The sequence below is a fragment of the Ambystoma mexicanum genome, chromosome 6p (genome assembly GCF_040938575.1).
Source record: "Ambystoma mexicanum isolate Mex_15411 chromosome 6p, UKY_AmexF1_1, whole genome shotgun sequence".
Classification (NCBI taxonomy): domain Eukaryota; kingdom Metazoa; phylum Chordata; class Amphibia; order Caudata; family Ambystomatidae; genus Ambystoma; species Ambystoma mexicanum.
The window spans coordinates 1,134,250,214-1,134,274,944 of NC_090935.1; the positions used below are offsets into that span (position 1 = coordinate 1,134,250,214).

At 49.9% G+C, this 24,731-nt stretch overlaps 1 protein-coding gene across 2 annotated transcripts in view; it reads right to left on the bottom strand.

The window, feature by feature from the left end:
- The window catches only part of SMARCA2 (SWI/SNF related BAF chromatin remodeling complex subunit ATPase 2), a 3,136,185-nt gene that overhangs the window by 1,717,485 nt on the left and 1,393,969 nt on the right, over positions 1-24,731 (bottom strand). For both annotated transcript variants that reach the window (XM_069625745.1, XM_069625746.1), the window contains exon 19: positions 4,978-5,220. In XM_069625745.1, the coding sequence (XP_069481846.1) occupies positions 4,978-5,220 (243 nt within the window). The remainder of the gene's footprint in view (positions 1-4,977; positions 5,221-24,731) is intronic.

A 24,731-nucleotide genomic window follows, 5' to 3' on the forward strand; every position in this document is an offset into this window, starting at 1 on the left:
AACTCCCCATCCTGTGAGGGAAGCGTCCGTCACCACTGTCACCTCTGGCCATGGCTGCCAAAAAGGCTCCCGCTTCATCAGATTCTCTTCGCTGGCCCACCAGAGAAGATCCTGCAAGACAGAGTGGACTCTGAACGGGAGCCGACATCTTGCCCGAGAACTGTGACCACTGCATCTTGAGAACCCATTGAAGGGCTGTCATCATCAGTCTGGCCTCTGGCACCAGAAAAATGTAGGATGCCATGAGGCCGAGCAACCTTAAGAATTCAAAAGCCGGAAGACTTTGGGCATGTTTAAATTTGTTCACCATCTGTACAATGTGATGAGCCCTCATCTTGGGAGGCGAGCATTTTCCCGCAAGGACGTGCCCAACACAGCCCCCATGTACTAGAGCTGTTGGGAAGGTGTCATATGCGACTTCCTGAAATTGAGGGAGAAGCCCAGCTTGTGAAGGGAGCGGCAGGTGAGGCTGAGATGATCCACAACTTGTTCGGGAGAATGCGCTCGGGTCAGCCAGTCGTCCAGGTAGGGGTAGACGTGAACCCTGCCCTCGCCCAAGATACGCTGCCGCCACCACCACCACCATTAGCTTGGTGAAGACCCTTGGGCGGAGGTCAATCCGAATGGCAGGACCCAAAACTGAAAGTGCGAGCTGCCAGCCGCAAACCTGAGGTATTTTCTGTGCTTTGGATGAATCGGCACATGAAAATAAGCATCCTGTAGGTCCAGAGACACCAACCAATCCTGAAGTCGAAGGGCCTAAAGGACCTGAGAGAGTGACCATCTTGAACTTGTCCTTCCTGAGAAGCTTGTTCAACCACTACAAGTCCAAGATGGGTCTCAGTCCCCAGTTTTTCTTCAGAATCAAAAAATATGGGGAATACCATCCCCTTGTTCCTCTCTACCAGTTCTATAGCACCTTTCTCCAGCAGGGTCAAGATTTCCTGCACAAGGAGCGGATCCAGAAGCTTCAAAGAGAGATTGTCTTGAAGCCGCTTTAAGAAGGGAAGACATTAGCCGTGGCCTATTGTATCCAGAACCCACGCATCCGAAGTAATGGCTTGCCATTCTTGGAGATGCTGAGACAGCCTGCCCCCAACCGGCGAACAATGGAACATGGCCTCAGAGCTGTTTTGGAGCGGCTGCGGCAGCGCCTGAAGGCAAAGAGGCAGCTGCTTGAGCGGTTTTGGCACCTCTAGTTCCCCGACCACTATGGGTACCTTTATGTGGACCCCTTTGATTGGTGGCTCATCTCGTTCTACCAATAGAGGAATAGCAACGAAAGGAACCCCCCCCCCTCCACTGTTGTCCCCTAGGACGAAAAGACAGAGGTTGATGCACAGCTGCGCCCAAGATTTAGCAGCAGCTTCGGAGGTCTGCAACTTCTCAAGGCTCTCGTCAGCCTTGCTGCTAAACAAATCAGAACCATCAAAGGGCATGTTCAGAAGACGGGCCTGTACATCCTGAGCAAAACCTGACTTCCGCAACCACGCAAACCTGCATATAACGGTGCTCACAGCCATGGACCGGCTAACAGTATCGGCCGTGTCCAATCCAGACTGAAGGGATTCACACATGGCATCCTTGCCATCCTGCACAAGAGCAAGGAACCAATCCCTTTCTTCCCCCTCTGGAATATTCTCAGCCACTAGAGAGACACAATTCCACAGAGTGTGTGAAAATCTTGCCAAGGCACAGGTCGAGTTGGCTGACTTCATTGTCATACTCCCAGCAGAAAATACCTTGCGTGCCCAACCATTGAAGCGCTTGTCGTCCCTATCAGGAGGGATAGTAGGGTACGCTGCCTGCCTCGAGGTGGCCGTAGTGGCCTGAACCACCAAACTCTCGGGTGTAGGGTGAGTAGATAGGTAGCTGGGGTCGCTACTGGATGGGCGGTATTTCTTAGTTAACGACATGTTGACCGCCGGAAGAGTTCTCTGGGGTCTGCCAAGTAGCCGCCACCCTTTATTGCAATGCCAAATGAAAAAGCAACACTGGGTCAGTGGACAGACCCTTATCAGTCAGGTCTTCCTGATCAAATGCAATCGGAGGACCGGACCAACCGAGATACTCAGTAACCCTAGATATCAACCTCCTAAAGGAGGATTCACCACGAGCCCCAGGCTCTGGCCTACCAAACTCAACCTCAGGAGATGCGTCAAGGCCACTGGCATCATACAACGACCGACGTAACCCCTCCAACTGACTCTCTCTAGAAAAGACCAAGTCAGGAGCCTCATGAGTTACAACAGGCTCAAACTCCAAATCTGACCTCTCCTCATCCCCATAAATATCATGCAGAGAATTAAAAAAACTCCTTCCTAGGGACAGAGGCGGCCCTGGAGTCCACAACAGGCCTCACTGTCTTGGATATAGCTTTTCTCCGAGGATCCACAGTACCAGGGGCCTCCACCGGCAAATTACGGCCGAATTGCCCCGAAGGCGTTGAGGCCGCCGATGGCTTCGGCATCGACAGCGGCGCTGAGGGCTGGAGCGAAGGCAAAGCACCAACAGCCACACTCGATTGACACGGCGCCGACGGAGTGGACGCCGACCTCGAGCCCTTACCAGACTTCTGCGGTTTTGCTGGGGACGAAGACCGAGACCTGGATCTGGCACGTCTCTGGCGAACTACCGGAGCCTTGTCTGAACGGGACCTCAACGGTTTCCGATGTTTATCGCGCCAAGTGCCTGGGCCCGAAGGCGGGCGAGCATCGGACCAAGACCATTCCTTGCCAGCTTCTTCCGAAGGCGTGGGCAGAACAAACAGTGCCCTGGGATTGAGAAATCTCCAGCATTTTCTCCCTGAAGGGCTTCCATTCCTCGAGGATTTAGTGGGACAAGCCACTTTCCTTGCGGCGCCATCATCTGACGAGGACGGGGAAGGCGACCAGTGATGCTGCTTCCGGGAGTGCCGAGACGAGGAGGAGTGGCGGGACCCACTCAGGGATCGAGATCCCTGGGACTCCTTCCGACGAGGAGAGTCACCCCTCGAATTGTCGGTGGAAATACCTGTAGCTTTTTGGGATTTTCTAGGTTTAGAAACCCAACCAACCTGCAACTTTCCCTTACGCTGCCGCAAGGCCTTGGCAGTTAACGACTGGCACTTCGAGCAGTCGTCAGTATCATGACTTTCCCCCAGACCCCACAAGTAGATGCGATGCGGGTCGGTAATCGACATTTTCGACTTACAGTCCTGGCATGTCTTAAACCCAGACCGCAGAGTCTGAGGGGTAGACAACAAAGACATTCTTCGAAGAAGATTACACGAGGCGCGCCGAGTTCTCGAAGCAAACACGTTTGCGGAAAAAACAGAACTGAGGCTACCGGCGCTGTGCGTCCTATTTATAACATCTGGTGACATCACCCTTGACGGAGGCCCTTGAGGGACACTGACCCGACGCAGGACGCCCTATGTAGAAAAAATTTCCGAATTAGCACAGCTGTGAATATTACATGTCAAAGATGTCAAAGATGTAGAATATGTTGGAGAACACAATCCATTCGAAATGTCTGTTTCCTGAAGGCCTTCAACGCCCCCCCCCCCCACTTTCTTCAGGTCCAGAGGGGTCCGTCTCTGGCTGAGGTCGGCATCCTTTTCTCCGGCGTCTCATCAGCGGGCATATTTCGAAGCATCCTTCCTTCGAGGAAGGGTCACCCTTGCCGTCGCCGGGGCACCCTGTGGGTCTGCCTCTACAGCCTTTGAAAGGAACACCGCCACCACCACCTCGAGGGAGGTGGGGGGGGGGTCAAGATTTCACCTGGGCCTTCACAGTGAGACCGGGACCCTTGTCTTGCTTGGCCTTCTTCAAGGCTGAATCGGAGGTCTTGTCCTGTTTGGCCTTCTCCTTAAGGGCCGGATCGGACCCTTTGGCCTTCTCCGCCGCTGGTAAGCTGGACACCATACCCTGCTAGGCCTTCTCCTGCCTTGTCTTCTCCGGGTTCTCCCGTACCTTACCTGGGTTATCTGACTTTCTCTTGGATGAAAAACCAGAGCGTTGACTGGAGATTGACGTAGATGGAGATGATGGGCGCGCACTGACTTCCGCGGGACCTACAGCAGCGGAGACCCAGACGGAAGTGGACTTGTAGTGCTTGGCCTCGTGTTGGGTCCCCATGGGTGGGGCGCCCTCAAAGGACTTAGAAGCCTGCTCAGCTTTTCCGGATCCAGGAGAGGCATGCCCCTGGGTACAACCTGGTGCAGAGGCCTCAGACTGCAGCCATGCTTCCAACCGTTGATGTCGGTCCCTCAACATGCACTTCGAGAAGCCGTGGCAAAATGCATAATCTTCCTCCTTGTGTGTCGGGTGCAGGCAAAACAGGCACTCGGAATGCTGGTCTTCCATGTATACATTCCGCAAACCGCAGTCGCAGCAAAGCTTGAAGAGGGAAAGGTTGTCCTTTTAGTCCGACATGATCCACGCGGTGTAGGCCTGAAGAATCTTCTGGAAGCCTCCAAGAAGAACACAAAGAAAACAGCCCTTGAGGGGCATTGAAAAATCTGAATAACGGGTCCCCGTTAGTCGGAAGGATGATCGATGGAGCACACGGGCTCAATTGACCGGAAAATAGAGTTTAACTCAAGAAGCGAAAAATGCACCAAAAGCTCAGAGCCAAGCATGAAGACTCCGAACACTGCAGTAAAAATCTGAAGATGGCTGCCAAAGGAGGGGCTTAGCTAGAGGGCAGTCATTGGCTGGGGGCAGTATGACCTAGAGCTCAGTGATTGGTTGATAAGAGAAAGACAGTTCAGAAATGAAAAACAGATTTTTTCTTTTACCGAGGAATCCCAGCCTGACGACGGGGAATATTCATGAGCATGTGAATCCATGCCAGACCCCATGCTGGAGAAATAAGCAGTGTTGAGGAGACAGATGAGCATCTTGCACTTTTAACAATTTAATTTTACAATAACTTGTTTAACAGCATACATTTTAGCTAAATTTTGGTGTTTCCACCTAACAAAATGAGCAGTACCCGCTCTCCAGTCATGGCAAAAGGAGCATTGAACCACTGCTCAAACGTGCTGCAACTCTTGAAGATGGTCGGGAGAAGAAAGTTCAAGAGAGCCCACAGCTCAGGTAGTTTATTTTGCAGTGGAGTACCCGTGAGGAGTATCCTTCTGGGAGCAACGTAGTGAGTGTTCAAAACCTGTGTGAGCTTGCAGTGATGGTTTTTCATTCTATGACCTTCGTCTACTATCATGTACTTCCATCGAATCTGCAATACCAATAAGAAAAGATTATTTGAAATAGTTCAGCTTCAAACACACCAAATTCTTGCAACCTCAACAGTAAAAGTAAAATAAGAGGCCTGATGCATTTGCTAGTTACTGAACAAAGGTGAGGGAAATAAAACTGGAGATTGTAGATCATAAATTATGAACTGTTGCACCTGCATGTTGGTCTTGTCGAGAGCCTGTCAACCTAATTTCCAGGTTATCAAATGAGCAAATTAAATTCCTATGTAATCACATGGACAAATTACTTACCACACATGGACAAATTACTTACCACACAGTAATGTTATATCTGATAGATTCATCCTTCCGCCCAGATTCCCCATCTAAGATGTACCTAGTCCAGTGCAAGGTGTCTTCCGAAATGTGCTAAGCCAATGGGGGCGCAGTGCAGCCCCACGTCAGCGCCCCTTGATGCTGGATGCAAAGCCAAGGGCAGCATGTATAGAGCTGTAGCCCCCCCAGAACATCAAATCCACCTTTTCCTAGCACCCAGTAGCTGTCTCCCCTGTTCCCCCCACACCCGCTTATGCTCCGTGTCTCCCTCCTGTTACCCCCCCCACCCCCCGCTCATACCCTGTGTCTCCCTCCTGTTGTTCCCCTACCCCCCCCATGCCCCGTGTCTCCCTCCTGTCACCTTCACCCCCCGCTCATGCCCCATGTCTCCCCTGTTGCCCCCAAACCCCTGCTCATGACCCATGTCTCCCTCGTGTTGCCCCCCCACCCCCCGCTCATGCCCCATGTCTCCCCTGTTCCACCCCACCCCCACTCATGCCCCGTGTCTCCCTCCCGTTTTCCCCACCCCCCGCTCATGCCCCGTGTTTTCCCTGTTCCCCCCACCCTCCACTCATGCCCCGTGTCTCCCCTGTTCCACACCACCCACCGCTCATGCCCCGTGTTTTCCCTGCTCATGCCCCATGTCTGCCCTGTTCCCCCACTCCCCGCTCATGCCCCGTGCCTCCCCTGTTCCCCTGTAGTTGGTGAACTAACTATCCATCGTGATGATCAGGTTGCTAGGACAATGACTAATCCATCATAAATAACATTACTGAAAAGGTAAGTAATTTCTTTGTCTAATGGATTCCTACCTCCTAGAGATTCCTCATCTTTGATAGACTCCCAAAGCAGTACACCTAAAGTAGAAAGGAGAAGGAGAAACCACCTTCCAAACCAGGAAACATCGGAGCACTGCTCAACCAAAAAGGCAAATCTGACCAAACAAGGAAACCAGACAGTAGTCGTTGGCTAAAATGTGCAATGAAGCCCAAATAGCCACTGGCCAGATGTCCAACATCGTGAGATCACTCTAAGTCAGAGGAAGCCACCAGTTCTCTGCTAGCGTGGGCCCTGAGAGCTTCTGGCAATTCCTTCCTTTCGGACCAGATCATATCATTCCAAGATGCAGAAGACAGGGCAGAGGATCCAGTTTGGTTTCTGTAAAAACAACACTGCCCCCAAAGTTGCCTCTCCGATATGGTCGGAGTAAGTAGAAGCAGACAGCGAGTGCCTCATCCTTCCTCACATTGCTAAGAAAAATGATGCATCTGCCTATTATGTGGAGCCACGGTAACACCATAATAACAGCAACGATGGCACGCGCCCTCAGATGACGGAGCTCTAGCAGAGAGATGGACCTGGTCCCCCAGGAGAACAGTATTTTCCTTTAGTGGATTGAGGGATTATAGTCCCTGCTTCAGTAGCTAATGATCCTAAACCGAGGGAGTAGGATCCTCGGTAGTGGCGCTCAGGGTTCTGCATCGTGCATGCCCCACACGGCTCCTGAGGGATACAAATGATCTACAGCATATATATATTTGGCAAAGGAGTGCTGCAGGAGCTGAAGTCCTGCACCGTTTATGACATTGATTACAAGACTAGAGTATCCTTAGCTGGAGTTCTGAGAAGACTGGCCTCATCCTGTGGAGGAAAAATGTAATAAAGCACAAACACATAAGTACTCCCCTAGTACTCCACCATTGCATAATAGCAATGGTTAATCATGGGGTGAGACGAGCAATATATATTTCTAGCTGCACACCGAAATGTACTGAACCTCACTGCGCATGATGCCGCTCAAGATGCGCCTCACCCATTATTAAAGAATGCTCGCCTTCACTATTCATGCTTCTGACGTAGATCCGTTTTGGCATAGCTAAGTGTGTTTTGTGCTCTCAACTTTTAGTCTGAGTCGACTTTAGCAGGTGGATGTTGTCATAGGATAGTTAACTTGAAGAAATGCATTACCCTGTGCTGCTTACTGATAACACCAACGAGTGCTGCCGAATGCAGCTGGCATCAAAACACTGTAGAAGAAGGGCTTTGTCTCAGTCCACAATAAATTGCAAGGGTTGGCCTTGCCAAAGACCAAGGCCACCCCCTTCCATTGGCAGCCATGTATGTAATCCTGGGAGTATAAAATACCTGGAACCACGAGGTAGGGGGCCGTGGGGGTTCACTTGCGCTGACATCACTGGTCATTTGTTTTACTTACTGCTTTAACTAATAAAGTGTCCATCAATCCACTGGAATCAAGTGGTCTTTATTTTCGACTACAAGCCCCAACTGTAATTATGGGCAGCCCTGGGAAGGGTCCAACACCTTCTTGCAACGTGCTCTGTGTAGAATTTCTATGCATATTGAGTGCTTGCCTGAGGGGAACTCTACAGCAATTGAGTCTAGGCACGATGGAGAAGCCACAGGGTAATTCCCAAAATTACAAATCAGCCAATATAAAAGATCTCTTGCAATCTCAAGCTTCTCCCAGGCCTGCTTCTCCAATCATGCAGGCACATGGGAATCTGCCTTGAACTCCTACTCCAGATTATAATACCTCTGTAACAGAGGCAGTTATAATCACCAAATATGCATTGAATGTTGCTCACTTAAATATGATCTCACCATAGCAATCAAAGAAGACTCTAGACTGTTGGCCGTGAAAGGCGATTGGCAGATTTGTAATCCACAATAGCCGAACATTCCAGCAACCAAGAAAGCCTTCCTAAAGGGTACAAGACACTGAATTAGCTCAGAAAACTATCTCAACCAAAATAGAGGAGGCAGAAAACCGCTCTTGAAAAACCACCTTTGCATATGAGGAATACCAGATAAGCAATTAGACGAACAAGTTACTTACCATATCTGTTAAAGTTATTTCGATGGGATGTTCCTCTGACGTATTCCACATCTATGACAGGTAATGCCCACAGCTGTGCTGCTTCGGAAAATTTTCGGCAGAGGGCATCCTGTGTCGATGGCGTCGATCCGTTGTCCTTCGAGGCGCTCCGTCGAGGGTCGACATCACCTGTTGTTATATATAGGACGCACGGTGCCCCTAGCCTCAGTTACAGTTTTTTCCCAGAACGTGTGGCACCAACCTCCTGCCAGTATGACTGCAGAAAGCCTTGCGGAAACGTAAGCTGCAATCACATAGGAAATTCAGTAGAGGGGCAGGCTGAGAGGGCGATGTGGAATACGTCGGAGGAACATACCATCGAAAGAACGTTACCAGATATGGTAAGAAACTTGTTCTTCAAGGGGATTGTGTCCTCCGACATATTCCACATTTATGACAGACTCCCAAAGCAGTACCAATTTATGGAGGTGGGAAAAGAATTTTCAATATTAGAATTTTAGAATGCCCAATCAAATGGCTGAATAGAGGACTGCCTTACCAAAGGCCAAATCCTGCCCATGGATGGAGTCCAAGGAATAGCGTCTCACAAAAGTATGGACAGAGGCCCATGTGGCTGCTTCGCAAATATTGCGACTAGGAACACCCCTCTGTAGAGCAGTGGGCGCAGCCACACCCCTAGTAGAGTGAGCCTGTAAGCCTACTGGAGGGTCCTTTCCCGCCAAATGGTAACACTCAGAGATCGTCAAAATGATCCATCTGGACAAGGTCTGCTTGGAAACAGTCTGACCCAAGCGGCTTCCAGCATAACCAACAAAGAGATGATCGTCCACTCTGACCCGGGACATCCGTGAGAGATAGACACTCAAAGCTCTCCTAGGATCCAACCTATGGAGCCTCTCCTCTTCCATACCAGGATGTGGGAGGAGGATAAAACGCCGGAAGAATCACCTTGTGGCTTAAATGGAATTCCGACACAACCTTCGGAAAACCCTGTCCTTATGGAAAACAGTAAAGGGTGGCTTGGCGGAAAGTGCCTGCAACTCACTCACTCACTCACTCTGCATGCAGAAGTAACCACAACTAAAAACAAAGTTTTAAAGGACAATAGTCGCAACGGACAAGAATGTAAGGGCTCAAACAGAGCTCCCATTAGGAACTTTAAAACCAAATTCAAATCCCATCTCGGCACCTGGAAAGGCGATGGTGGAAACATATTAATTGGCCCTTTTAGAAACTGGGAAATCAAAGGAATCTTAAAATAAGAACATTCCTCAGACGAACGCTTAAATATGGACAGCGCCGCCAGGTAATCCTTAATGGTACCCACTTGCAGGCCCTTGTAGGCTAAAGAAAGCAAAAAAAAACAAAACCACACGAATGGAACATTGGAAAGGATCCACATTCTGTACCCTGCACCAGTCACAGAACTTTCTCCATCGCCAATGGTACAGGAATTTCGTTGCGGGCCTTCTGGCCGAAAGAAACACCTCATCACGTCTTCGGCGAAGTCCCAATCCTTACACCTCAAGCTTTTAGATACCAAGCATGAAGGCTGAGAGACTGGACCTCTGGATGGAGAACCCGACCCCCCTCCCGTGAGAGCAGATCGTCTCGGTAGGGAAGACGGCGTGGAGGGCAGATGGACATGTCTAGAAAGTCCGGGTACCACGCTCTCCTGGCCCATGCCAGAGCAATGAGGATCATTCGCGAACCGAACCTCCGTAACCTCTGCAACACTTGCGGAATGACGTGGACTGGAGGAAACGCGCACAGCAGTGGGAAGGACCACTCCACTACGAACGCGTCCCCCCAAGGCTCCTCTGGGGGAAATTCCTGTGAGCAGAATCTCTTGCACTTCCGGTTGACACTGGTGGCGAAGAGATCCACTTGTGGGGTTCCCCAAAGGGCGAAGATCTTTAAAAGAACTTCCTGAGCCAGCTCCCACTCATGAGAGTCTGTGCTGTGCCTGCTCAGAGCGTCCGCCGCCGCATTTTCGTCTCCGGCCAGAGGAACTGCCGAGATCGAAATTTCCTGCTGGATGGCCCAGAACCAGAGCTGCATCGCCTCCCTGCACAACGGGAGTGACCCTGCACCCCCCCCTTTTTTGTTGAGGTAGTGCATGGCCACTGTATTGCCCGTCATAATCAGGACATTCTTCCCCCGCACAGATGGCAGAAAAGCCTTCAGGGCTAGCCTGACGGCGCTCAGCTCTAACAGATTGATGTGGAGTCTGGACACCGACAGAGACCAACGTCCGCTGGCTGTCAACTCGTTGGCATGAGCGCCCCAACCTGTGAGGGATGCGTCCGTCACGATCGTCACCTCCGGCCATGGTTGCCAAAATGGTGCTCCCTTCATCAGATTGCCTTCGTCGGCCAACCATAGAAGATCCTGGGCGACCCAGGTCGGAATCTGAACGGGATCCGACATCCTGCCAGAGAACTGCGACCACTGCATCTTGAGAGTCCACTGCAGAGACCTTATCCGCAGCCTGGCCTCTGGCACCAGGAAAATGCAGGGTGCCATGAGGCTGAATAACCTCAAGAACTCGAACGCCGGGAGACTCTGGGCAAGTTGAAACTTGTCCACCATCTGCAGAATGTGATGGGCCCTCACCTGGGGAGGCGAACACTGCCCCAGGGATGTGTCGAGCACTGCTGCAATGTATTGGAGCCGCTGGGTAGGTGTCAAATGTGACTTCTTTAAATTGAGGGAGAAGCCCAGCTTGTGAAGGGCGTGGCAGGTGACGGACAGATGATCCAGGGCTTGCTCGGGAGAGCGCGCCCTGATCAACCAATCATCCAGGTAGGGGTAGATGTGAATTCCCCCCCCCCTTTCCTGAGATACGCTGCCACCACCACCACCACCATCACCTCGGGGCGGAGGTCAATCCGAACGGCAGGACCCAAAACTGAAAATACGAGTCGCCAACCGCGAACCTCAGGTACTTCCTGTACTTGGGATGAATCAGCACATGAAAGTAAGCATCCTTGAGGTCTACAGACACCAACCAATCCTGAAGTTGAAGGGCCTGGAGGACTTGAGAAAGAGTTACCATCTTGAACTTGTCCTTCCTGAGGAGCTTGTTCAACCAACGCAGGTCTATGATGGGTCTCAAGCCCCTGTCTTTTTTCAGGATAAAAAAAATAAGGGGAATAGCATCCCTTGTTCCTCTCCGCTACAGGCACCAGTCTATGGCGCCTTTCTCCAGCAGGGATAGGATTCCCTGTGCAAGGAGCGAATCCGGACGCTTCAAAGAGAGCTTCCCCGGTGGATTGTCATGTGGCCTCTGCTGGAAGGGAAGACAGTAGCCGTGGGCTATGATCTCCAGAACCCACACATCCAAAGTAATGGCACGCCATTCTCCAAGATGCTGCGCAAGCCTGCCCCCAACCGGCGAACCATGGGACATGGCCTCATGACTGAGCGGGCGCGGCTGCGGCAGTGCCTGAGGGCAAAGAGGCAACTGCCCGAGCGGCTTTGGCACCCCGAGTAACTTGCTTTCCACCCGGGGTACTCCTACGGTGGCCCCTTTGACTGGCAGCTCCTCTCGATCTACCAAAGGAAGAGTAGCACCGAAAGGAACCTCCCCTCCATTGCTGTCCCTTAGGACCAAAAGGCAGAGGTTGACGTACTGCAGCGCTCAAAGACTTTGCTGCAGCTTTGGAGGTCTGCAACCTCTCAAGGCTCTCGTCAGCCTTGCTGCCAAACAGATGAACTCCATCAAAGGGCATGTTCAGAGACGGGATTGCACATCAGGAGCAAACCCTGACTTCCGCAACCACGCAAACCTGCGTATCACGGTGCTCGTAGCCATGGACCGGCTGACACAGTCTGCCATGTCCAACCCCGACTGAACGGATTCGCACATGGCATCCTTGCCGTCTTGCACGAGGGCTAGAAAACCATCCCGTTCCTCCCCTTCGAGAATATGCTCAGCCGCCAAAGACGCACAGTTCCACAGAGTGTGTGTAAACCTTGCTAAGGCACAAGTGGAGTTGGCCAATTTCAATGCCATACCCCCAGCCGAAAATACCTTCTTCGCCCAACCATCAAAGCGCTTATCGCCCCTATCAGGAGGGATGGTAGGGTACGCAGCCTGCTTCGAGGAGGCCGTAGCCACCTGCACCACCAAACCCTCGGGAGTAGGGTGTGTCGATAAGTAGCAGGGGTCACCACCGGATGGGCGGTATTTCTTCGGAAGCGACTTATTAACTGCCGGTAGACTCTACGGAGCAGTCCAAGCCGCCGCCACCCTTCTTTGCAAAGCCATGTGAAACGGCAACACCGGGTCAGTGGGTGGACCTTGATCTAGGATGTCTGTCAAACCATCCTGAGCAAAATCAACAGGTGAAGCAGACCACCCCAAGTATTCTGTCACCCTTGACATGAGACGCCGATAGGAGGAATCCGCATGCGCCCCAGGCTCAGGTTGGCCAAACTCCACCTCTGGAGAGGTGTCAAGGCCACTAGCGTCATGCAATGACTGACGGAGTTCCTCCAACTGACTATGCCCAGACAAAAGGTCATCAGGGACATCAGGAGGCACTGCCATCTCCTCATCAGACAGTTCCTTAACCTCTGAAATATCCTATAAAGGTTGGAAAAACTCCAATCTAGGAGGAGGAACAGAATAGGGCTCAAAAACAGGCCTCAGAGACTTACTGAGATCCTTCCTCGGATGTTCCACACCCCCCCCCCCCCCGGGGCACTTCTGGCAAATCCTCCACAAACGGCGTCGAGGGAATCGGCGTCGACGTCGACCGAGGCGCCGACGACGTCGACAACTTCTTTTAGGGCAGAGCCTCGAGAGTGTCCTTCGACGGCCACGGCGCCAATGCCTTCTTCTTTGGCTTCACAGGTTCCGACGGTCTCGATGGCGTCGAGGACCAGGACCTGGATCTGACACGGCTATGGCGATCTCCCTTGTCCGAGCGGGACCTCAACGACACCCGATGATTGCGCCGACCGCCAGAGCCCGAAGTGGGTGGACCTAGCTCGTTCCCTGCTGGCTTCTTTCGAAGGCGCGGACAAAACTGTGCCTTGCGACTGGAAAATCGCTAACATCTGCCGACGGAATGAATCCCATTCGGCCGGCGACAAAGACTTGGTGGGACAAGTCAACAGTCTGGCGGAGTCGTAATCTGACGAGGACGGGGAAGGCGACCGGTAACAGTGCTTCCTAGAATGCCTCGACGATGTAGAGGAATGGCGGGAACCGCTCCTAGACCGAGATCCCCTGGATTTTCGCTGACGCGAGTGTCGCCCCTCAAGTCATCGGTCAAAAGCCCAGCGGACTTCGATTTATGGGGCTTAGACACCCTAACTACTTTCAATTTCCCCTTCCATTCCCGCAAGGCCTTAGACGTCAGGTCCTGGCAATCCTCGCAGTCGTCGGTGGCGTGGCTTTCGCCGAGGCACCAGAGGCAGATGTCGTGTGGGTCCGTGATGGACATCTTCGAACTGCAGTCCTGACATTTTTTAAAGCCTGACTTCGGGGTAGTAGAAGAGGATGAAGACATCGTACACGAGGAAAGAATCGAGCGTGCCGAGATTCCGAAGCAAACACGTTTGCGGAAAAAACGGAACTGAGGATATGGGTGCCGTGCGCCCTATATATAACATCTGGTGACATCGACGGAGGCCCTCGAGGGACAACGGATCGACGACATCGACGCAGGATGCCCGCTGCTGAAAATATTCAGAAGCAGCACAGCTGTGGACATTACCTGTCATAGATGTGGAATACGTCGGAGAACACAATCCTCTCGAACAACATGTACAGGATTTACTGTGAGACCTTTAGATGGTTTAAGCTGCACATAAATTTTTATTGAACAGAACTCGCTGTGTTTTCTGCCTCCCAACACTGCAAAACACTGAACGGACCCACAGTCAGGGGAATACCTGGAGCACACGGCGCATGACTCGGATGCTGAAACTGAAACCCTCAGCGCCTACTGAAGCAGGCACCGGCGCAGATGGGACCAATTAGGAGAATGAATGATGCAGTGAAAGGTGGGCACATAATGATGGTCACCCCGCCACAGAAGTGAGAACCGTCCGATGCGCACAGGGAAGCTGTATGAAGTGTATGCGCGTCCCCGAAAGGCACTGGGGGATATCCATACCCATCGCGTGAAATAGACAGTGCAGCATGATGGAAGTGCGGTGCTTCGAGCAGGGACGTTGAATGCAGAAAAAGGGCACCCAAACGAACAACGAGGACAATGTATGAAAAAGAGAAGCCATAACTTATGTATATGACCGAATGAATAAGTTGCCCTGGCCATTGTCAAGAAGCCAATAATACGTGCTGCTGGGGAACACCAAACAGCCTGGTGAAAGGGCTGTAACCGGATCCACGCATGGAATCTGCAGTGTGCGCCCAATAGCCCCTCCACGGGCTAACCAAGGAATAATAGTAGGTGGCCTCAAGTGGGTGGCACGAGTGTATGCTGGAGTCATAATGCAGAATGACCCTGGAGTGAACATGCAAATAACTTGAGCCCACGGACAGTGTGCCAGGTGACAGGAGCCAGGAGCCTCAATAGTCCGCAATACAGCGGAGGCAGGCACAAGCACGATAAGGATGGCTCACAGATATAAGCGAGGCCACAAGAGAGGGGACACAGTCTGGTGGACTAAAGCAATAACAGAAACATCAGCCCAAACTGAGTATGTGATAACAGAGCAGTTAGGAAACAGCAGCCAAGTAACTGAGGGGTCAGAGCACCAGGGGTTGCAGATTGTACAGGAAGGTGGAAGGCAAAACAGGGATCCTGGTTGAAGAGCCACAGAAACGGACTACAACTGCAGCAACCTAATAGACCAGGAAGCCTAGAATGGCCTCCAAAGTGCCCAAATACAAAGGCAAACAAGCAACGATGGAGGACTTCACCAAACCACCACAGTCCACGGAGGGGGCCAGGAAAAAGGACAAGAACCCACCACCAGACAATACACCAGAGCGCAATGACCAGCAGATTCTAGACGCAATCTTAGACCTGAAATCGGCGTGGGAAACCGAACTGGAAGCAGCGATGGCTGAACTCAAAATATCATTGGACCTTAAGATTGGAGCGTTGCAGGAAGGTGAACATACTGAGACAGGACGTGAGGAAAATGGCGGAACGCACAGGTGAACTGGAGAAGGCATCAAACTCAAGCACAGTAGCCTGTACATCGCATGCCTCGGAGATCCATGTACTGCGACAGCAAGTAGACAACCTGGGAAGCAGAGCTGAGGAAGTTGAAGGGCGAGCCCGAAGGAACAATGTACGCATTACTGGACTACCGGAAGGCGCAGAAGGCCCAAACCCCACAGACTATATAGAGACCATGCTGTTGCAAGAAATAGAGGGAGGGGCACTCGCCCAAGGTTTTGCGGTCAAGAGAGTGCATAGCGCACTCACGAGAAAACCACCACCAGGAGCCCCTCCAAGACCGATGACTGCAAAAACCTTGTACTATCGGGACAAGGAGAAGATTCTGGAATTATTCCGAAAAGGTGGAACAATACAAAGGGCAGCCGCAACTATCACAGCGTACCCAGACTATGCGCTCCAGGTGCAGAGGAAACGACTGAACTACAGGACTGTGAAGAGATTGTGAGATGCGGGCTACAGGTACATGCTGATGTACCCAGCAAGGCTGAAAGTTCTCCACAAGAATAGGGCCCTCTTCTTTGGCACCCCGGAAGAGGCGACAGAATGGTTGGATGGTCAGAGTTGCCCAGATGGAGCAGACACGCAGAAGGCGGATGGAATAGAGAAGTGAAGTAACGCCCTGGAAGAAGAGGTGCCGAATGATCTGAGATAATGGGACTCGATTAGAAGATAGGGCACACGAAAGTAGGAATAATCTGGGTCTTAACAATGAGCAGATTAGAGCGTGGAATATACAAGATAACATTGCAGGAATACAGTGAAACCACTTACATACCCCAATAGTTTAGTTTAGAGAGGTTACTGGTAGTTTGGTAACCGCCCCGCTGAGTCCCTACTACCGGCAAGCCGAGACGGGACTAAATGTGGGAGCGCCTGAGATCCAGGGATGGAGCTGGGCAACAGTTGGGGACGGGAAGGGAGGAGGGAGGGGGGGAGTTGAGGGGTTTGTTGTGTTATTTGGTAAAGGACGAGCTTATGGATATGTGCACATGGGACAGAGGGAGGGGTCGGGTACGGCTGAAGAATGGGGGACCTTAGGATATTGACCTGGAATGCTTGAGGGCTCAACAGCTATCTGAAAAGGAACAAAATTATGATGTACCTGAGAAGGCAAAAGATAGATGTTGCCTTGATACAAGAGAAACATCTCAAAAGAGAAACAAGAAGTGTTGCAGAGGAAATGGAAGGGGACCACCATAGGCGCAACCTACTCCGCCTACGCTAGAGGAGTGATCACTTGGGTGGCACCTCATGTCCCGTTCCATCTCCTACAGACCACGGTGGACACAGATGGGAGGATGGTGGCAATACGGGGGTTGATAGAAAATAGGGAGGTATGCATCACAAATACATACGCCCCGAATCAAGACACAGCGGCCTATTTCAGAACTCTATACAAGAAAATGAGTCCGTATCTGGGGTGCGCGGTTATATGGGGAGGAGACTTCAATTGTACGCTGGAACCAGGGTTGGAGAGTTCAGATGTTAAAAAGGGCAAGCCCACCCCCACTGCCAGGACCCTAAAGGCTTTGCTGAGACTTCCAGCTGGTAGATGCTTGGAGGTCACATCACCCAAGCGATAGATAGTACTTGCCTTATTCAGCACCACAAAACCTGCACATACGCTTAGACTACATATTTACCTCACAGGAGCTAACAAAGGAAATAACACAATCAGAGTACAAAGCGAGAGTCCTTTCAGACCACTTGCCACTGGCTTTGGTATGGCAATATGCACCTCCCAGGGCCAGGATCCCCACATGGCGACTTAAAGCTGAAACATTGAAAGACAGTGTTCAGAGAGGACCTGAGAGATACTTCGAAAATAATACTGGGAGTGTGGCATCGGCTGGTACTCTATGGGAGGCGTTTAAGGTGATCATGAGAGGAGCGGCTATAGCTAAATCCAAAGGGCTCCAAGGTAGCATACTACAGGAACTGCAGAGGGCAGAGGCAAAGCTAGAAGAGGTACTGGGTGGGGGGAAGTAACTTGCGGGAAGATATTGATGCCATAAGTCAACTACAGCAGGAGTGTGCAAGGCACTGGGAGAGATTGTGTACTCTAAACTGTAAGAAATATAGAGAGAGACAACACGCTGGGGGAGGCAAACCTGGAAGACTGCTAGCATGGTTATATAAAAATGAAACCCCTAGACCAGTGATTAGAGCAGTAAGGGGGGGGACGAGGGACAGATACTGGACACTCAGGAGGGTGTGAACGGGGAGTTCCTTGAATTCTGTAAGCATCTATACGGAAACAACAGCGGGTGCGAGGGAAACGAGATTAAGGAAACATTCGAGAATATAGGCCTGCCGAAGCTAAGCACGGAGGAGAGGGAGGACCTAGATGCTCCAATTACTCTGGAAGAAATGGAAACAGTGGTTGAGCAGCTGCCCACCTGTAAGACCCCTGGATCAGACGGGCTCCCTAGTGAATTTTATAAAATGTATAAGAAAGCAGTGCTCCTCCCACTGTTGGCAATGCTAAATGAAGCCTTTGAGACGGGTATGTTGCCAGAATCCCTCAGAGAGGCGATCATTATTCCTCTCCCCAAACCCAATAAACCGAGCATGGACTGTGGGTCCTATAGACCATTGTCAATGCTGAACCAGGTCAGCAAGATACTGACGGCCGTATTGGCAAATAGAATAAGACGGGTTATGAGCAAGTTAATACACCCTGACCAGACAGGATACGTCCCAGGTAGAAGCATATCTGGCAACCTGAGGCGACTCCACCAGGTCATAGAACATACAGAAGGGGACACGAGTGAGATAGCGATTATATCACTAGATACAGTGAAGGCCTTCGACTCTGTCAAATGGCCCTGGCTAATGACAGCCCTGAGGGGATATGGAATGGGACCTGGGTACCTTAAATGGGCAAAATTGCTATACAGCGCACAAATGGCTAGAGTCAAGACAGGTGAGATTATCTCGGAAAGATGGCACCTTAGCAGGGGCACTAAGCAGGGTTGCCCTTGGTCCCCGATGATATATATCCTATGTAACGCTCACCTGGCTCCCACGGAGGCGCTGTTCTGGTCTGGGTTGCTGTGGCCTCTTCAAGCGTGATGCGCAGAATTCGGACCACCAATTGAACTGGACCCCCAAATCTTGCTTGTCTGGCCCGTAGGAATATCCTTCTGCAGATGAGAAAGGGGATTAACTGTCTGCTGAATAATGTGCTTGCTCCCCCCTTTCCCCCTTCGTTCTCCTCTGACTTCCTCCAAAACCCCCGGTTTAAGCTCACCTTATGGTTTGGACGGATGAACTCTCCATCCTGCTTCTGGTGCAGGGGCGCGCGTTCGTCCAGTTACTTCACTGGTTTTCAGAATGGCGCTGGCAAATCCACTTGACTTTACTGAGCGATACGCCGTAAGTATGAAGATGCAAAAGTTCAAGTGTGAGCCTCCTTTTATGTTGTCTTTTTCTGTCCTTTATTTCAGGTGCAGAACAAAGGCGATGCGTTGAGGGGTTAAATTGCCGGGGTAAAATCAGGTGAGTCAGTGATGAGGGTGACCCCTCTAAATGTCTTTATAATTCCCCAGTAATGTCTTTGGTCCTTTCCCCATAGGGGCCGGGGTGCGGTACCTGCCAATGTGGCGCCGACCCGAGATGTGGAATGGCTCACCAAGAATAGCCGGTAAGTAATATGGCTGAAAATCCGGCTTTCCTCTTGTGTTCCCTTGCTCACCTTTTGTCTCTTCTTCTCTCCCTTAGGTGCGGTGCAGAGATGTGGCGACCGGCACTGAGAGCCGCGATGGAGCCGGGCGGCGTCTCGGGTACAGGTGAGTGAAGCGCGGTGCTGCAGCGAGCAACGTGGTGCTTTTAAATGGAAGTCTTCCTTCAGGAATGCTGGCGTGAAGATTCCGGATGCAGGTAAGAAGGTTGAAATAGTTCTTGGTTTTCACCTTTCTCTTCTCTTATTCCCTTACAGGTGTTCCAGGTTCGAGGCGGGCGTGGCTGGAGTCCAGGTGCAGGAGCAGACACGGTGAGCATTCAGCTGCTGGGATGCAGAACAACGCGAAGCACGTGTGGCTGTCCGGGTGTGGCTTAAATAGCCTTGGAAGAAGTTCCAGGTGAGTATTCTTCCACAGTCCCACCCAAGTAACAAAATAGTTCCTTCAGAAAAATAGTCCCTCCTAAGCCTCATTTGGCTTGGTTCTTGATGCAGCATGGTCTGCATCAGGTGAGTGTGCAGCATGGTCTGCTTCAGGTAAGTGCACCAAACACTTCCCTTTATGAGCCTGGCGCCTATGGCGCCAGGACTGATGTCCAACATGAGCCTGGCGCCAACGGCGCCAGGACAGAGTCCAAAGAGCCCCTATAAAGGGCCGCTGGGCTTTTACCCGGGGGCGTGATGCCTGCTCCCGGGGGTGCTGGGCCTGGCCTGGTGCTCCGGGGATAGGCATCATGACATCCTAGCCCTGGCACCCCTGGCATTATACTTGAGACAACATTATGAAGAAGTAGAGATCCATACAAAAGGGGGACCACACCTAATTTCATTATACGCAGATGACATGCTACTATAGTTGAAGTACCCTGAAGAAAATCTCCAATACATCCTGGAAGCAATGGACCGGTACACTTCACTATCCGGCATTATCGTGCGTTTTCCTCTTGGGGAGGTATGTGGGGGTACAGCGAGAACAACTGCTGGTCCTACAGATACCTTGGGAGACTGGCACCTTCAGATACCTGGGCATAGATATTGATCACACGGTTGAGATGTAATGTAAACACAATACCATGAAAGTGATGGGGAACATTGAAAATAGTATGAAGTTCTGGACCAAGCTCCCGCTAGCCATGATGGGGTGAGGGGCACTGCTAAAAATGGTTGCATTGTCCAGGCTGCTACACTTTTTTGGTAACATACCACATATGATACCAAAACGCTTCTTTGATAAATTACACAGCACATGCAGGGGCTTCATTTGGCACAGAACTAGGAATATGATTTCCCTGTGGAAATTACAAAATGCATATGATAAAGGGGGTATTAATCTACCTAACTTTGAGATGTATTATCTGGCTAACCAATTGCAATACGTGTCCAAATGGCTGACAGAAGACCCAACGACGGAGTCTAGGCTATTGAGATTAGAATGCCCCCTGTATTTTCTGAGAGAATGGATCTGGCTGCCTAAACCTGAACTCAAAGGGCGCCCAGGGATGCTGGACCTGGGATGGAAATTGTGGCGCAAAGCCTGCCAGGTCATGTGGAACCCAACCCCATGCTCGCCGCAAGTACCGTTAGTGGCATTAACCAGTGGGAATGTGCAATTAAGGAATACGATTCGTAAGTACTGGGAGCCTGTGTGGGTAGCAACAGTGGGACGAGGGAGAAGCAAAGTAATTTGGGGAGCTGGTGGCGGAAACGGGGCTACGCGTAGGGCAGTATCACTCATGCTAGACTGTTAAGGAGGATGGGGGAGACATGGTCCAAAATCACGCTGGCAGACCTACCTAGCGAGGCCATAGAAACGATGTATGACATAGCAGAGGGGGGGCATGAGGTGTCTCGGATCTATGAGCTGTTGATGTCCAGAGTGGGGATAAAGGTGACCCAATTAAGACAAGACTGGGGGGGGGGGAAGCAGGTGAACTCATGAGTGATGGGGCATGGGAACAGGCCCAGGGGTATCATAAAAAAGTGTCCCGAAATGCAAGGTTACAGCAAATGTAACTATATATAACCGACAGGGCATACATGACACCCCAGAGAATAGCTCGGTTTAAGAATGCTGGAAGGCAGAAATGCCCCAAATGAGAGGAAGACGACACAGGGATGATGCGCATGTTTTGGGGATGTCTTGAAATCGTGAAGTTTTGGGGGGAAATAGCCCACCGACTGTATGAGAAAGGGATCAAACTAAACGTGGAATCAGTGTGGGCATGTTTAATAGGGGGGGGGTCCCTAGACCGCGTCAATTGAAACACGTGAACAAACCTAAGGACTTGGCAGTAAACAGGGGAGGAGAGAGGAAACAAGCACCCTGACGGCTTGGAAACATTTAGTGGCCACACTGTTTGGGGCCATGCTAGAATGTATAAGTGATCAAGACACCTCTGGAAATGTAGAGGAGGAGGTTCCCCCGGAGGAGAGGACAATAGAGCGCGAAACAGAGTAAGCTCGGTTTGGGGGGAGGGTAAGGGATATGCAGCAGATAACTAAATGATGTGAAAATGTTGCTAATGTATACAGATACGTTTTGTTGAAATGTTGTATGTTTGTTATAAAAAACAATAAAATTGTTTAAAAAACATTAAAAAAAAATAAAAATGAATGCAGTTGTTAAATATCCAGAAAGAACAATGGACCCGAACCCATCAGGATCGAAGGAATCACAACCCATTGTATGCTGGACTTGAATGAGCTTTTCAAAAGAGAGCCAGAGATAAGTTACATAAGACGCAGAGAGACAGATAAACAGATATATAATCCATGACTGAGACAACTTGCCCTTAGGAAGCGGCTTGCTATCCCCTCTATCTCACCATGCACAACTCTCAGACAACCCTTTATAGTCAATGTATACCTTTAAGCCCGAGTGAGAGCCGACTTACACCACACGGTTTGATTATTTTCTGTTCATGCAACCTGATGGTTTTAAACTCTGTCATAAGTCATGTGAAAATGGCTCTGGGTTGGGATCCACAAAAGCATAGCTATATACTGTTTTCACGGGGGATAGTTTTATCGATGGGGAAATGTGAGAAAGTGCTTATCCAATTGCTTGTTTATGGCATTGTTGCAAACAATTAGGGTTATTTACTGGTTTTTTGCAATATTTACATCAGGTACCCGTTACATGTTTAGGTATACAATTTCACTGAGGGAAAACTGTTTTACTTTTTTCAAGACACATGACTTTATCCGCAAGTAAACTAGATAAGGGAAATGGGTGATTACCTAATGGTCTAGGCGCTAAAGTCCCTGGTTTGAATTCGCCTCAGAAGAGGAAGTTTTCTTCTCAGTCAAGTCTGCAGACTATGCTCGAACTACCCAATACAATTCCACTCCCACTATACAACTAAGTCTACAGGTGCAGCAATACTGTTTAATAAGCACCTTCAAGTGCAACAAAATAAGGCAAGATATTTTGAGATGATGGCCATCAAGTGGGATTTAAAGGTTTGATAAATAATTAATATCCTGCTCAAAATCTTCTTGCTCTATGAACCGAATGAGCATCACAATTCTTTTTTGAGTGCACACTGCGAAACAGTGCGAAATTCTCTGAAGGCAATTTAATTATTGGAGGTGATTTTATTTTGGTACTTGACCTAAAGTTCGATAGGGCCGTAATTAACAACATTTAGGCATAGCTACTCACAGTTGCTGATTGACGCAATGCAAGATTGGGCCCTACTTGATTTATGGAGGGACTTGCATAAAACAAGAAACTAAATGTTCTATTTGCAGGTAGTTAAATCATACAAATAGATTTCTTAATATCAAGTGAGCTTAAGGAAGGAGTGTTGCATGCTGACATAGAAAATGTACTTTTCTCAAAGTATTCTCTGATACTATTGAAAATGAAAAGAAGCCCCCCTGACAATCCAACATACAACCCATGAACACAATGAGTCTGTGCTTGCAGATCCTCTCTATAAAGAAAAGCTAAGGGACGCAATACAAGTATACTTCACATTAAATACTAAGGGTTTGAAATTGAGGGGAGCTGGGAGCTATTTAGTGCCTGCTTCTAACATAGTAGAGCCTGGTTCGCTTGAAACCAACCGCTACCAGGAGCTCTTTTTGGCTCCTAGTGCCAACTGGTGCCTTCTAAACCTGTAAATGTGACATTAACATTGAGTATTTGAGAATGTAAAGAAGAATTAGAACACATCTAAAACACATTTAAACATAATGGTTCATACAAAATGGACAAAAAGTTAAAGGAGAATTTCCGGTAGCTCCTGACTACAGGGTGATGCCCTACACCCAGGAGCTGGTTTTAGCACCAGCTCCTTCAATCACAATTTCTAACCCTGAATACTACACAGGGTATGACATAGGAAACTATCTGGGAAGCATAAGAAGCAGTTATATGAGGAGAATATATGAAGTTCTCTAATATGATGTGTAAAATATTTGAAACAAAGGAAAATAGTCGATTTAAAATGCTTGAATACTAGAACAAAGAGTAGCTCTAAAAAAAATCTAGTCAACTTCAAACAGTGAGAGGTCAGTTACAACTTTTGAAACTAAGTGAGCAGAATATCCGCTTTGCTAGGCCAAACAGGTATAACATGAATAAGGCAATAAAGTAAATTGCTAGCTTATAACATTAACACTCGAGAGAATAGAAATGTGATCAAACAAATCAGACCAGAAGACAGGGCAAAGCAGGCTTAAGAGTCTGCCAAGTTGCAAGCTTTTGTGGACTAAGGGTTATATACAGGGGAACCACTGGACTTGCACAGAGTAGTTCTGCAGCATACAACTCCCATGTTTGACAGAAGCCCAGCGCAATGCCTTAGAGCAGAGAATCTCAGTTAATGAATTAGTAGAGCTAATTCTTAAGCCTTTTTAGTAATAAGACTCTGGGCACGGATGGAACTTAGTTCCACTTTTTATCTGACCTTTGCTTCTATCTTAGCTGCAACATTGACAAAATTATTTAATTCCTTCTTGCTGGTGAGTCGAATAGCTTCTTCAATGATGGACCCCACGCTAACTGCTAAATCTTGTAAATACCCAGAGGAGAGTGCCTCCTATAGACCAACAATCCTGCTCAATCATGGGATGTATTTCTAAAAGACAAGAACAAAAGACCAACTTTGAAGAATACAGGCTGAGAAGGCTGCAGAGGCAAGGTCCGTTTTTGTTCTCAGCCCCTCTCCCTGTCCTTTACAGGGGAGGCCCTCCTCGCTCCCCTGACTGCTGTGCGGCCCGTTCTCCACCTCCCCCACTTACTGGCTGCAGGCTTTGGCAACTCGCTCCGCATTCCATGTAGACAGAAGCCTGATGCATACCACATCACACTTCTGTTTGCAATCGTTTGTGCCTTGGGTTTCATTCTCCATGGCCTACAGACCGAAAAGAAGTGCTACCCACTAGCACAATTAATTAATCCTGATCAGGCTAGGTTTATACCTGGGAGGAGTGCACGCACCAACATACGTAGCACTGTCAACCTGACAAACCGTTAAAAGCAAAGAGTCCTGCTGCCGA